The 14,378-nt window shown below is 51.6% G+C and overlaps 1 protein-coding gene across 8 annotated transcripts in view; it reads right to left on the minus strand.

Moving 5' to 3' along the window:
* The window catches only part of WDR90 (WD repeat domain 90), a 37,040-nt gene that overhangs the window by 7,547 nt on the left and 15,115 nt on the right, over positions 1-14,378 (minus strand). For 7 of the 8 annotated variants that reach the window (XM_059861312.1, XM_059861313.1, XM_059861311.1 and 4 more), the window contains 17 exons: positions 13,505-13,621; positions 12,760-12,995; positions 11,859-11,998; positions 11,205-11,335; positions 9,429-9,559; positions 8,891-9,052; positions 8,486-8,614; positions 7,831-7,964; positions 7,713-7,750; positions 7,182-7,301; positions 6,631-6,810; positions 5,138-5,238; positions 4,148-4,250; positions 3,410-3,531; positions 2,520-2,679; positions 1,125-1,315; positions 710-878 (listed from right to left, as the gene is read on the minus strand). In XM_059861312.1, the coding sequence (XP_059717295.1) occupies positions 710-878; positions 1,125-1,315; positions 2,520-2,679; positions 3,410-3,531; positions 4,148-4,250; positions 5,138-5,238; positions 6,631-6,810; positions 7,182-7,301; positions 7,713-7,750; positions 7,831-7,964; positions 8,486-8,614; positions 8,891-9,052; positions 9,429-9,559; positions 11,205-11,335; positions 11,859-11,998; positions 12,760-12,995; positions 13,505-13,621 (2,364 nt within the window). The remainder of the gene's footprint in view (positions 1-709; positions 879-1,124; positions 1,316-2,519; positions 2,680-3,409; positions 3,532-4,147; positions 4,251-5,137; positions 5,239-6,630; positions 6,811-7,181; positions 7,302-7,712; positions 7,751-7,830; positions 7,965-8,485; positions 8,615-8,890; positions 9,053-9,428; positions 9,560-11,204; positions 11,336-11,858; positions 11,999-12,759; positions 12,996-13,504; positions 13,622-14,378) is intronic. The other variant, XM_059861316.1, reaches the window with a different exon arrangement.

Genomic DNA, 14,378 nt, shown 5'->3' on the forward strand with positions numbered 1-14,378 from the left:
AACAGAGGCATATGTGTGCATGTGGGACAGAAGCCCACTGGGCAAAGTACCCACAGTGCAGCAGAAGTAAGTAAAGGTGATAAGAGTAGAAAAGTAAAATAAACCCTGTGGCAACTGTCCATTGGGTTAGAAAGTTCTGTATTGCCTTGTAACAAAGAACTTGTGACTACTTTGTGCTATGGCTGACTGTCTGCTCCTCTAATATCTCATGGCCTCTGAGACTGATGTTTGTCTGAGCTGTAAATCATTCTTAGCCCAACAATGGTCCCATCCCTTTATTACAGGTGGTGACAATGCTACCCTGTCATCATTCCAAGGTTGCTCCTGACAGCCAATCGGGCAGCAAAGTGGGAGGGCTCTACAGCCCAGCACTGTTTTACAGACTAGAGGTGCTTTGGCACAGGCTGCCCAGAGCAGTGGTGGAGTCACCATCCCTGTAAGATTCAAACAGATTGTGGATGTGGTGCTCAGGGACATGTTTTAATGGACCTGGCAGTGCTGGGTTAGGGGTTGGACCTGATGATCTTGGAGATTTTTTCCAACCTTAATGATTCTATAAAGCCCCCAGGAAACCCAGCTCCATTGCCACCCCACACATCTTGCATGCAACACAGCAAACTGGTTTCCAAGCACAGCTGAAATGGGAACTCTGTGAGCTCAGGGCTCCTTTCCCAGCACATTCCCCTTTCAGCCCTGGCACTGCACCCACCGATCTCGCCCTCATCAGCCTCCCACGTCATGAAGCAGGAATTGGTCTCTGTGTCCCACACACAGATCTGGCCTGAGTTGGTCCCACTGTAAAGGAGAGCCTCAGCACCGTAACAGAGAGATGTCAGCTCCACCAGCCCCAGCACGTCCGGGGCAGGGCCACGATGAACCTGCCAGAGCACAACAACCAGCAATGTCAAAGGCAATGAACATGCTTAGATGCATCAGGAGAAAAAACATCCTCCCTCCCTCAATTCCTGCAGTTAATGCCTCAAATACAACCAAAAGCTGTTTGTGCACAGTCAGTGTCACCTCACTGAGAGAAATCATCAGTTCTCACAGAGCCCTCACCAGGGGCTTGGAAAATAAGTCAGAGATGCTGAAAATAAATCTTAAAAGGTAAAAGGAAGGTTTACCTTGAGTTTGACAGCAGCTTCCTGCTGCTCCAACACCCAGAATGTCACAGCTCCCCTCCCCACACAGGCAAGGTCTTGGTGAGAGAAAGGGCTAAAAGCCACATCGTGGAGAGGCTCTGAGATACGAGTGGACAGCATCAGCTCATAGGTGTGGGTGCTCCATAGAGCCATGGTCTGGTCACTGTAGTCCCCTAAGGAGAAAGGGAAAGACAGCAGGAAGAACTCTGCTGCCTCAGGATGCTTGTGAGCATCCACACAGCACACACACATCAACTGCAGCGCCCCTCATCCAGCTGGTTGGGAGACAGCAGTCCCAACCATCATTCTAGGCATGGACACAACTCCTCCTGTGCTCAGCACAAGCTGCACAACACGACAGATGCTTGCCCAAGTTAAGGACAGACAGAACTGGCCCAGCACTTCACACTGGAGATTGTAGCAAAGCTGTCCTGGCAGGGGAGTCCTTTGGAGCAGCCAGGGCTGGGACTGAGCAGGCAGAGCAATGTCCATCCTTGGGAGTCTCTTCACACCTTGAGGAATGCCCCACACAAACTCTCCAGTAACAATGGGCACTCAGGGCTAACCCTGTCTTGACAAAGAATGGGATGTCACCTTTGCCAAGGTCCCTGCTGAGGTGGGAGCTGACCTCCATGGAAGCCACCACAGCTGGGTGGGACCAGAAGGCATTGGCCTCAGTGATGGCAAAATTCCCAAGCTTCCAGAGAGCTCAGGAGGACAGTGCTCTCCTGTTGCCTTTCCCAGACTCCACAAGCTCTGTGGAGACTTTCAGCTTTTACCTCCCCTGCAGCCCAGACCAGAGCTGGAGGAGGAGAGCTCCTTTCCCACACTGCTCCCTGAAGAGCACAAAGCTCCCTTTCTCTCCAGCAAAGCCTGCTTTTCTTTCCAAAGGCAGCCTCACCAGCCTGGAGGGAGTGTATTGCCTGCTCCACAGGTCCCCTCTCATGCAAAACAAGAGCTTCCTAATTGCATGTTGTCCTTTAAATGTCCCCTGCCTGAACAAAACAGACAGCTTGAGCATCCATCCTGTGCTGGCATGGCTGCCTGGCAGGAGGCTCACAGTTGGGAGCCTGGCTACTTCTGTCCAAGTCCATCTAGGCAGCAATAACGAGTCCAGAAGAAGGCTTTTCCCTCTGCACACTATAAATAGTAACCACAAACAATTTACAGGAGGTCTAAGAAGCACCAGTGAGTCAGGAGAAGAAAGCTGTAACTGCTGCATTCCCTGCTGTCCCAAGGATACCACAGAACAGCTTCCTACCCACGAGCCTGCTGCACATCTGGCAGGTATTTGCTGCTCACAGCACCCTCCCGCCATGAGCTGTCTGCTCTGGGGTGCACCCCTGCACCCACAGCTGCTGTGACAGGAGTGCTCACCTATGGTGACAAGGAATCTGTCATCCCAGGAGAATGCCATGGCTTGCACTTGTGTCTGGTGGTGGAACAGCTCTGCTGTGCAGGCCCTATCCTGGGTGCTCCAGATGCAAATCTGACAGTGGGAGTCTCCATCCTTCTGCCCTGAGGCAGAGGCAAGAACCTAACAGAACAATGTGTAAGTAATTAGAGAATGCTCGTTAGCCTTAATGGCTTTTTCACTTATCCCACATTAGAGGGATGTGGCTGGCAAATGGAGAATTCAGTGAGAAACAACCATTCAGCTGATGGCAGGAGGAAAGGCAGCATCAGCCAGAGAAAGAGAACAACCTTTACAGACTCACAGAATCACTGAGGTTGGGAAAGATCTCCAAGATCGTCAAGTCCAACCTGTGACTATCCCCACTTTGTCACCCACCCCAGGGCATGGAGTGCCACATCCAGCTCCTCCTTGGACACCTCCACTTCACCACTCCTGGGCAGCCCCTTCCAATGCCTAGCCACCCTTTCCATGGAGAAATTCTTCCTGAACCTCCCCTGACCTGAGGCCATTCCCTCTCATCCTGTCCCTGCTCTCTGGGAGCAGAGCCTGACCCCTGCCAGCTGCCCCCTCCTGTCAGGGAGTTGTGGAGAGCCACAGGGTCCCCCCTGAACCTCCTCTTCTCCAAACTGAGCCCCCTTCCCAGTTGCTCCACATCAGACTTGTGCTCCAGCCCTTTCCCCAGCCTGGACATTCTCCAGCCCACACTGAGCCAGCACAGCAGATTAGCTGACTCCAAAACAATCTCCATAGCCTCCAGGCAGAAGGAGGAACAGACAAATGGGACTTTAGGCTGTGGGACTGCAAAGTGACAGGGACAAGCCCTGGCCTGGGGCAGAGCAGCCCCTCCCACCTGGGCGTGGTGGCTGAGGGTGAGAGTGGAGATCTCCTCGGCGTGGCCCAGCCAGTGGCTCTGGGAGCCCGAGTGCAGGTCTTCAACCACAATGACGCAGCCGCAGGAGTAGGCGAAGAAGCCTGGCAGAGGAGGGGGAGGAGAGGGGATGTTTTCATGGAAAGGCTGCACATACAGCCCCCACCACAACCCACGTGGAAAATTCTATGATTCATTAATACGTAAAAGCTGACTCTCTGATGCAGCTCAGCAGCAGCAGGTTGGGAGCGGGCTGAAATCTCACTGTCCCTAACCTGAGTAAAGCAGAGCTGCTGGCCACCATTCCAGCTGGAGAAAGGAGGCAGAATGGGCTTTGTGAGCTCCCCTCCTGCTCTGTCCACTCAACAGCTCCAGCCTGAGTCTGTCCCACCAACTAAAGCTTGCCAACAGCAAAGAGCTGCTGGATTTTACCAACACACAGAAGCTCTGTGTTCAAGCAAAGATCCCAATCCAACAGTCAGATCATAACCTCACTCAGTACACACCTCCAGAATCACAGAATAGAATCACACATGGGTTGAGTTGGAAGGGACCTTAAAGCCCATCTCCTTCCACCCCTTGCCATGGGCAGGGACAACTTCCACTATCCCAGGCTGCTCCAAGTCCTGGCCAACCTGGCATTGGGCACTTCAGGGATCCAGGGGCAGCCACAGCTTCTCTGGCAACACATCCCACCACTGCAGAGCATTCCCAGGGTACCTGTATCTGGGTTCCACACCATATTGCCTCTGCCATTCCCATTGTAGCCGATCACTGCTTTCAGCTTCAGCACCTCACTGCCCACTGGAGGAGACAAGAAACTCTGCAAGAAAAACAGACACTGGCTTAAAATAATCTCTGGAAGAATGGTCTGGTCAGATGCATCAACACCCACACAGGAAAAAGTGAGTGTCCTCAAACACACACATCCCACACAGATCCATGCCAACACTCACACAATTCCATAACGGAAGAGACAAATAACATTCCATAACAAAAGAGGCACTGCCCCAGCACAGCCAGGCACAGATGCTTTCAGATGGGGCACAAAACAGGCTGGCAGCAAATGCCCAGCCGAGGAGCAGCTGCTAATCCTGCTGGGAAAGAGTTCCATGGGTTTGGCTGACTTGGGATGCAGATATTTCAACAGGAAGAGAACTGGGAGAAAAATGCTGCCAGGTGGAGGGACAGAGGAGAGGGTTGGGGCTGAAATCTGGATGTAGCTGTTCCCCCAGCACTAGCAGCAGAGCTTAGAGAAGGGCTGAGTTAAGTTTCTGTTTTATCCCTGCTGTGTTTGTTAACAGAGCAGGAGCTGTGCTGTGCCTCTCCTCACTACGCTCCATGGATTTGCCTTCCCCAGCCTGCTCTGCCAATGCAGCTGCTCGCAAATATGGGAGCACAATGAATCACTCCATTGCTCACTCGTCTTTCACTCTCAATAGCACATGGCATTTCCACTCCTTTTGAATAAAAATGCATGCAGATTTGGGCAACACAAAAAGAGTTGAGCACAACTCACTTTTTACTAGTCTGGGAAGAGTTAGATGTAGAGGAGAAGAGGGAATTAGGATTTCTGTGCTGAGCATCAGCCCAGGGGTATATTTCCCAAATTGCTTTCCAACAGAGAACAAAATGGAAACAATTTGGAAAATCCACCTACCCTAGCCCCAAAATGCCTGTTCTCCACCTGGTAACCAGCACAACTCTCACCTGGGGGAGCACTGATGCCTTGAAGCGAGGAGTGAAATGCCGGTAGGAATCTGGGCGGATGCAGCTCTGGGACTTGGGAGTTCTGGTCCCCTTCCTGGGCTCTGCCACACAAAGGAGAAAAGGGTACCTATAGGATGCTGCTCCTGGGAAGGATTTGGGAGCAGCACCCAGGCTGTGGCTTGCTTATATTCAGGTGCTGTGCACGTGTGAACACACACAAGGCAAAAAGCAAACTGCAGTGTCACATGTGGCATATCCCAAGTGGGAAGGGACCCACAAGGGTCAAGGATGGCGAGTCCAACCCCTGGCCCTGCACAGACACCCCAACAGTCCCACCCTGCACCTCAGAGCATCGTCCAAGCGTTCCTGGAGCTCTGGCAGCCATGCCCATTCCCTGGGGAGCCCGTTCAATCAATGCCCAGCACCTTCTGGGGGAAGAACCTGCTCCTGATCTCCAGCCTGACCCTCCCTGACTCAGCTCCAGCCATTCCCTGGGTCAGTTCCTTTCCCACTTGTAGCAATGTATCTGAACAACTTAGACCACAGTGTGCACCAGCCTTTTCACTTGTAACCGTCCTTACCAGAATTTCCTCAAAGCTCTCTAAAATTCATCAAAGTTACTAAGACATACACTGTACTAAAATAAGAGAAGAAGCTAAAAAATTAAATTCCAAGACCACAAGAAAGAGATAACAAAGAACTGTAAACCACCTAAACTATAACCAATCAGATATTCTGAAAAGTACATACAAAACACATAGACAAACAAAAACACCAATAAAAAATACGTAATCAGTAGAGTTAGAATATATAAATAAGTACTTAATATAAACAATAAACAGCTTCTACTAAATCATATTAATTAGTTATCCAAGAATCCTAAATTTCCCACACCACACTGCAAACAGCTTAAGGACACCCACACCTTGTGCTCTGGGATCCCTGTGAAACCACGAGCCCCACAGCTCCTACACTGTAACAGGAGCTTTGGGGCAGTTTTATCCTGAGGCTTTCCAACAAGTCCTGCAGGGGCTGAGTACTGGCAGCTGCCTGCTCCTGGCAGGCTGCCACACACCACTGCAGCTCCCAGGCTGTGCAGCTATTAATAGAGCCATTGGGAGATTTAATTGCAGCTGGATTTAATGGGATGTGCCACTCAGAGATGATACTGGCTCCAGGCTGAAGGCAGGCTTCTGGTGTGCCCAGAAGCAGCAGAAGGGAAAGAGCCAGAAAAATGAGCAGTTTTAGGGATCAATGTGAGCCTCCCTCAATACTGACTGCCCTTGGAAGGTCATGCCCAAGGGAAAATTCCTAAGGAACACATTGCAGCCTTTCACCTCACAGCTCAGAGCACGTATCTGGGTCTCTCTGCCTAATAATAATAATAATAATGATAACAACAATAATAATAACCTTTCTTTGGTTTTGGGGAATAGACCAAGCTGCCATGCAGGCCTGCAGCTCTGTCCAACCTGACAATACCCCTGATTTACCGTTTGCTGCTTTTTCAGGAGACCTCAAGCTCTCCTGCCTCACTTTGGGCCTCACAACAGGCTCCTCATTCCCATCTGATTCCACCACAATGACTGAGGCATCCCTGTGCTCATTTGCCACCTTCCTGCTGCTGCCTGGCAGTCCTGCTTCCTCCTCCCTGTCCGACTCAGAGGAAATACCTGGGGAGAGAAATCAGCGGGAAGATGGAGCCATCCATGTCCTTCAGGACCACTTCATGTGTGCCTGACCCCTGCTCTGAGGAACAGCTCAGCTGTTAGGGGGGAGGGCAAAGCAGACAATTCCTATTAGGAATGACCAACAAGGTGTTTAGCATAGTCAGAAAGGCTGTGCCAGCACCTCAGTATGTGGAGGAGGGCAGAGGATAAAGGGGTGCTGAACCCCAGTTAAGCCCAGCTTAGGGGAAGGAATTGCAGACTGGTCTGCTGGAAAGGGTCACAGGTAGGGAAGGCTCCAAGGATGCTGCTGAACTAGGCAAGTTTTTCCTAAAACAAGATTAATTTTTCCCTTTTCTGCAAGGAGTTTCTCTTACTTTGAAACCCTGCTGGGTGGACAGAGCTGATATCCAGACACGGTGGGGAGGACAGCAATGGAAGAGGCACTGTCTGCCGAGGGGTCTCAGAGCCATCCTTGGGCTTCCCAGAGCTGCTGTCTGGGAAAGAAAAGGGCTTGGTGTCACTTCCTTCTGCCCATGCTCCTCTCATCCTTCTGCATGGGGACACCTCAGCTTTCCAGCTTCCATAGAAGCCACTTCTCTGTGTTTTAAGAAAGAGAGGGACAGAGAGAGAGGGACAATGAGGGAGAAAGAAGACAGAGGAGATGGAGGCAGAGAAAGACAGAAGGCAAAAGCTGAAAATCTACCAGAAAGCCCAGAGTGGCTCTGCTCAGAACATCCCCACCAAGGCAGACTGAGAAGTGCTGTCAATTAATTTGAGATTGTCCCTCAAGGCTAATTAGCTGGTTTGCCCCCCACTACATGACCCCTTCAGGGAAGGAACCATCCCCCCACATCCCTCCCTCTGGAAAAGCTGCCACCACAACTCATGGGAAGAGGCAAACTCACCTGAGCTCAGCACCAGAGTGGACGCAGGGGAACGAGCCCTGGGAAGATGAGGAGACTGGAGTCACACAGGGATGGGGCAGGGAGAGGGGGCACAGACAGGCACTGCCAGCACCATTACCTGGCTGGGGATGACTTGACTGGAGGTGGAGCTAGGAAATCCCAGAGGAAGATGGCATCCCCAACGCTGATGACGTGCTCTTGGTTTGGGGTGAAGGTGACCTGGTGCACAGGCTCTGAGTGCCCAACGAACACCTGGGAGAAAGCAGGCCTTGAATCCCCATCACCACCTGTCCTGTCAGCATGGGGTTACTCCACTCCCTGTCCTGCACAGCCAGGGTCTACAGGCCTCAGCAGAAGGTCCAGAAGAGGATCTATCACATCTACAGTTCTCACACCTGTGGGCTGATCAACCCGGGGCTGACCTCCAACACACTCACTCGGGGAAGGAAGCAAAAGCTGAGGAGTCTGGAGTCTTATCCTGCCTCTGAAGCCGTGGGTGAACCATTTTCCTCTCCATTTTCTCCCTGTGTCCCTAACACAGAGCTATCACCTACCTCTGTCCATTGCAGAGGCTCTCACTGGGGTGCTCTGGCAGCCCCAGCCTGTGCCCACTGCCAAGCATTGTTACAGTGTGGGATCGGGGCTGCATTTCTCTGCTGGGCAAACTGGGACTGGGGACACTGGGCCAGGTCATACAGAGCCCATTTGCTGCTCTCTTCTCTGGGGATTCAGCAGTGCAGCACCACCCCCTTCCCCCCCTGGGTGGGCAGTACCTGGAAGTTGATGTTGAAGCGCATCCGATAGTCCCACACTTTGATGACCTTGTCACCAGCAGTGAGCAGGTACTGGCCATCCTTGCTCAGTGCCAAGGAGGAACAGCTCAGCTTGTGCACAGGGGACACCTGAGGACAAGAAATGGCACCAGCAGCCTTAGGTGAGCTGGTTCATATCCTTATTTACACTTCAGCAAGAGAACAGTAGTGTGACAGTGTGGAAAACAAGGACAAGCTCAGGCTCACCCTGAGCACGAGCACACTGGGACAGCTGCAGGCTTCTCACTTGTGTTTCTTTGAAGCCTGTGAGCTCCAGGAGGAGTTTTTCTCTCATTTAACCTCCCAGAAAGACAAGAAGTGCCCAGCCCCCACAGGAGACCTGGTGGATGAATTTCAGTGTCCTACCTCTCGCACCAGCCGTCCGGTTTTTGCATCAAGCACAAGGATTTTATTGGAAGAAGTGGATACCAGGAGCTCTCCCTGAGGCACAGGACCAAAGCAGACCTTCACTGCAGAGTCCAAGATGGTGCTGTGCAGGTCCAGGATGCTGATGTCCACCCTCAGCAGCTGTGGAACAAAGAGCCACTGAACAACCATTGCAAGAGTCTCAGGATTGCTCCCGTGCTCCTAACACAAAGCTATGGAGCCCCCTGGACCCTTCCCTTCCCACTTAATGAGGGGATGCAGGTCCAGGCAATGCCCAGGAGAGCAGGTCAAGAGAGGGGTGAGAGCTGACAGCCTCCACAGCACCTCCCAAATTATCTTTCTAGCAGAGAATGAAGGCAGAGGAGAAGAAACCTTGAATTTGTTATTTCTGTCTCACAGAAGGGAAAACAGGGAGCTCATTGTCAGCCCCACGCCCTGATCCACCTCCCTGGATGCTGCCTGTGGGGTTTCCAGAGGACAGGCCTGTCCCCAGGAGGGAGGGGACTCTGCTGGGTACCTCATCAAGTGAGCAGGCCTCCATCACTGTCACCACGTACTTGGAGGGCCCCACGAAGGCCAGCAGGCGACTGTCCCCACTGACCACCAGAGTGTCCACGCCACTGCCAGCATCCCGGGCCACCACATTGCCTGGGGGACACAGCAAGACAGTGAGGAGCAGCAAAGCCCACTCTGATGGTGCTGCTGAGCAGCAGCTACAGCTTCTCCTGCAGCCTGAGAAAAAAGCAACCTGTGCTGTAGGAGATGCTACAAATTTTATTTACACACCCAGAATGTGCAGTGAACCACTTCAAAAACAAGGTTGAGATGCACAGCTTGTTGCCTGAGTGAACATGCGGTGTTTTCAAGGAGAGCAGAACAAAGTCAAAGGAATAAAATTGATTTTAGGGCTTAATTTTTAGTGTTACAAGAGGCTGTGATGAGGAGCTCTGTGAGATCTCAGCTGCAGCCTGGGTGTCTGAACCCAGAGCAGAATGAGGTCAGTGCTCAACACCACCACACTGATGTCAGTCCAGAGGGCAGAGAGACCCAGAGGTCTGAAAATCACAGAAATTACAGCAATTCTCTGTATTTACTCCATGACCATAATTCCACTGTTCTGTCCCTGGAACGTGACCAGGCAGCAAACGGTTTCAGAGCAGAGGCACCACGTGAGGGTCCAGCTGCAGCACTGACACCAGACCTGGGTGATTTTGGATTAATTCCCTGATTCCTCTAACCCCTGTTCCTTCTCCTGCACACCTCCTAGGGCAGGTTCCTCCTCTTTGTGCAATATTGCACTGTATAAAAATCAAGAGTTCCCTTTCCCTGCCCAAGCTTGTGCTGTCACAACTCATTTCCAAAGTGTACATTAAATGTGACACTAATTTCTCCAAACTGCCTTGCCCCTGCCCTGCCTCCAGCTCTCCACCAGCTCCATTCAGCAGCACAGAGCAGCTCTGCTGCAGGCAGGATTAGGGCAACAATCCACTTCAAACAAATTAAATTGCACATGCACAGAATGGAAAGAGTCAGGGCTTGGGCATGGATAAATCTCTGTGACCTCAGCACATTAATGAAATCATCAGACCAGCAGAATGAGAGGGTTTGAACCAGGACAGGTAGGGAAGGGCTGGCAGTCCCTGGGGTTTGCTCACACAGAAGGTACAAAGAGAAATCACAGAATCATTGAGGTTGGAAAAACCCACTAAGATCATTAAGTCCACTAAAACATGTCCCCAGGTGCCACATCCACATCTTTTAAATCCTTCCAGGGATGGTGGCTCCACCACTGCCCTGGGCAGCTGTGCCAGTGCCTGACCACTCTTCCAATGAAGAAATTTTCCCATGATCAAATCTAAACTTCCCCTGGCACAGCTTGAGGCCATTTCCCCTTGTCCTGTCCCTGTTCCCTGAGAGCAGAGCCTGACTCCCCTGGCTGTCCCCTCCTGTCAGGAGTTGTGCAGAGCCACAAGGTCCCCCCTGAACCTCCTTTTCTCCAGGCTGAGCCCTTTCCCAGCTCCCTCAGCCCCTCCTGGTGCTCCAGCCCCTCCCCAGCTCTGTTCCCTTCTCTGGACAAGCTCCAGCCCCTCAGTGTCTGCCTTGAGAGGGGCCCAGAAGTGCCCCCAGGACTGGAGGTGCCGTAGCAATGCCCAGAGCAGGGGGAAATGATAAAGCTCAGAAGGTTCATTGGGAAATATCACTCCAAGCAGGCTGAGCTTGGGTGGCTCTGGTGTCAGGATGTCTGTGCTAATACAGAAAAAGAAGAAAGGCAATCCCAACCCCAGAGTCTTACCCAGGACTCTCAGAACCTGGATTTTCTGTGCCACAAGTCTGTACAGAGCCAGAGTTCCCTGCAAACAGGAGCTGAACATCAAATTGCCATCTGGAGAGAAGGTCAGCCCGGTGACCGCGGTGCGGTGCTGCCTGAAAGGGGGCAGAAAACATGGAAAAGGGGAAGAGAAAAAGGAATCACAGATAGAGGGAACAGTGGTGATGTTGAGTTTAACATAGTGAAGAACCCAAGAGAATAAATTAACCAGGAACAGAGCAGGACCCCGCTGTGCTCACCCCTGCAGCAGCCCAGGACAAGCAATACTCCGACTTGTCACAAAACCGAGCAGCGAGCGCAGGCTCCAGCCTGGATGGAACCTGCTCTTTCTCCCTTTGGAGCATCCTCCAAACCCCACACTGAGGCTCACAAGGGCTCCCTGCCCAGCTGCTCTCTAGGACAAGCTCCTTCCTACTGCTGGCCACTGGGAAGTCACAAAGAAAGCCCTCATGGCTTTCACAGCTTGGGCTTCCACCACCCGGAGCCTCGGCACAGTGGATCTGCCCCAACCCCACCCAGCTGGGACCTGAGGCTTGTGGAGCTCCAGGAGTGTCACTGTGGCTCTGTCTCATCACCAGGACACCCAGTCAGACCCCGTGGAACTCCCACTTCACTCACTTGTGCTCCAGCATGAGGTCAGAGGCAGCCAGGCTGAAGATCCTCACCACCCCACTGTCGAAGCCACAGGCTAGCATCTTCCAGAAGGGGTGGAAGGCCACAGTACAGGGAGTTTCCTCTGCAGCTGAGAAGTCATAAAGCTGCAGGGAACAGACACCACAGGCATGAAGCTGGAGAGCACTGGAGCTGCAGCTAGACCCAACAACTGATCAGCCTCACATCTCCACCATGAGCAAGCTCCTCCTGGATGGATCCAAAGCCCACAGAAGTCCTGGGTCTTTGGGCACTCAGATAAAGCCCTTGGGTGTTATGGTTTGTGCTAAAAAGCAATCTTCAAAAGATGGAGGAAAGGGAAATAGTTGTGTCCAACAATACCTCATATTGGTGATATTTTTGCCTGATGTCCGGGAGGAATGATGAGGAGGACTTTATCTTATTAGAAGGTTAATTAAATACTTTATTATACTATATTATTTTATACTCTATTACACTATATTATATTACATTTAAACTGAATTTGTACAAGTACTTAACTGCTTAGACTTTTGTGTCTGTCTGCTGACCGACAGTCTGCACACGTGTTTGGCCCTGATAGGCCAAGGAAACAAACCACCATCGCTTTGGGTAAACAATTCTATATTGTATTTTACTTTGGCACAACACAGGAGCAGTGAATGAGATAAGAATTGTTTTGATCATTCTTTTCTCTGCTTCTCTCAGGTTCAGAGAATGTGAATTCCACAACCTCAGAACTCTGTACTTCCAAAGGGTCTCTCGCCCACGGTGCCCCTCACGCTTCAGAGAGGGCTCCTGAACTGTGGCGCTTGGATAATTGGACCAAACAGAGACCAGGGAGACTCTTAACAAACCTGAGACACCCCCTGCCTCTTGTGTCACCCACCTGCTGCCTGGAGGTGAGGTCCCACACTCGGATGGTGCTGTCCTGGGACACTGTTGCCATCTGCTGGCACTTGGCCTCCACTGAGAAGCCCAGCACGGAGCCCCCGTGGGAGCGCATCAGCGTGCTGTAGTCCCGGGCCTGGACATCCAGGTAGCCCAGGCTCCCAGCAGCTGTCGTGGACAGGACTTTGTGGCCGTCTGGGCTGATGCAGACAGAACTCACTGAAGCCTCATGCTCTGGGGAAAGACACAGGAGTCAACAAATCCACTGGGAAAGGAGCAGCTGGAACACAGCTACAGACCCACAGCTACAGACCCATTTAGGAAAGCAATGCCCACAACCCAAAGACTGAATGCTTGCAAGTGTGAGTTGTGACAGATTAGAGAGATTAGTCTCTGCCCTTCCTAACATCCCTGGGCTCTGCTGTAATGGTGATTGTTTCAAAAGCAATCAAGGACTGCTTGACTTCTCCCCTAATTTTTCATGGACAGATGGGCCGTGGCTAGAAGGGGACAGAAATCAAGATGGAAGGTCTGTTCTTTCGCAGGAGATCCTGCCTTTCTCCTATGAGTTACAAGAATAAACATGAATAATTGCCACTGAAGACTTCCAAGGCAGTCAGCCCTGGAGGCAGCACACGTCACACAGCCCTGACTCATGAGGATGGCTGTGGGAGCTGTGGCAGCGGAGCTCTGGATCTGCAGCAGATGTGGAGCTCAGAAGCACCACTCCCACCTCTACTCACCTGCTTCTAGGACAGCAGCTGAGAAGTCCAGTAGCCACAGCCTCACGTAGCCATCCTCTGATCCCGTGGCACAGAAGGTCAAGGACATGCTGATACTGTTTATAGCAATCCCAGGGCCTGGAAACCCAAAAAACAACAGCTCCTTATGCAGGTGAAACAAGAAAACTCAACCTGACAGGGGCCCATCCAAGAGCTGAGGCTGGTAGTCCACCCACACCCAGCTGAGCCTGAGGAGGATGGAGGAACCCCACAGTGACAGGCAGAACAGGCTGAAGGGTTCTCAGGGCTCCAAACTGCTCTTGACCATTGTGAAACTCTTGCCAGGCACAGAAGATTCCCACCTCTGCCATATTTTTGCCTCAAACAGGATCCTATAGCAAAGGATATCCCACATTAACTGCCTGAGGTACAAACCCTTTCACTGCCCTGTCCCAAAGCCTCTCTGCAGAAGGGAGAAAGAGAGCCACAGACTGGGACTTTTTCATTCAGAGAATCATTAAGGTTGGAAAGCATCATTTTCCAACCTTAATGAGCCCAACCATTATCCCCCCACCAGCCCATGTCCCCAGGTGCCACACTCAGGTGCCACCACGGGCTTTTTGAACATTCCAGGGATAGAATGGGCAGCTTGTTCCAATGCCTTATCACACTTTCAGTCAAGAAATTTTCCCCAATATCCAACCTAAATTCAGGTCTAAAGGCCATAAGTCAGAGCCAGCACTGAGACCAGGAGGTACCAAGGACTTTGTTTCATCTCCTCTTGGGCCCTTTCTTGCCCATGAAGTGAGAACTGCAGTTGCATACCTCTCAAAGGCATTATAGATTAATTAGCTCAATTTGCCAAAGCAAACTATGCATTAACTTTTAAGATATC

Source organism: Haemorhous mexicanus, chromosome 17, assembly GCF_027477595.1.
Source record: "Haemorhous mexicanus isolate bHaeMex1 chromosome 17, bHaeMex1.pri, whole genome shotgun sequence".
NCBI lineage: Eukaryota > Metazoa > Chordata > Aves > Passeriformes > Fringillidae > Haemorhous > Haemorhous mexicanus.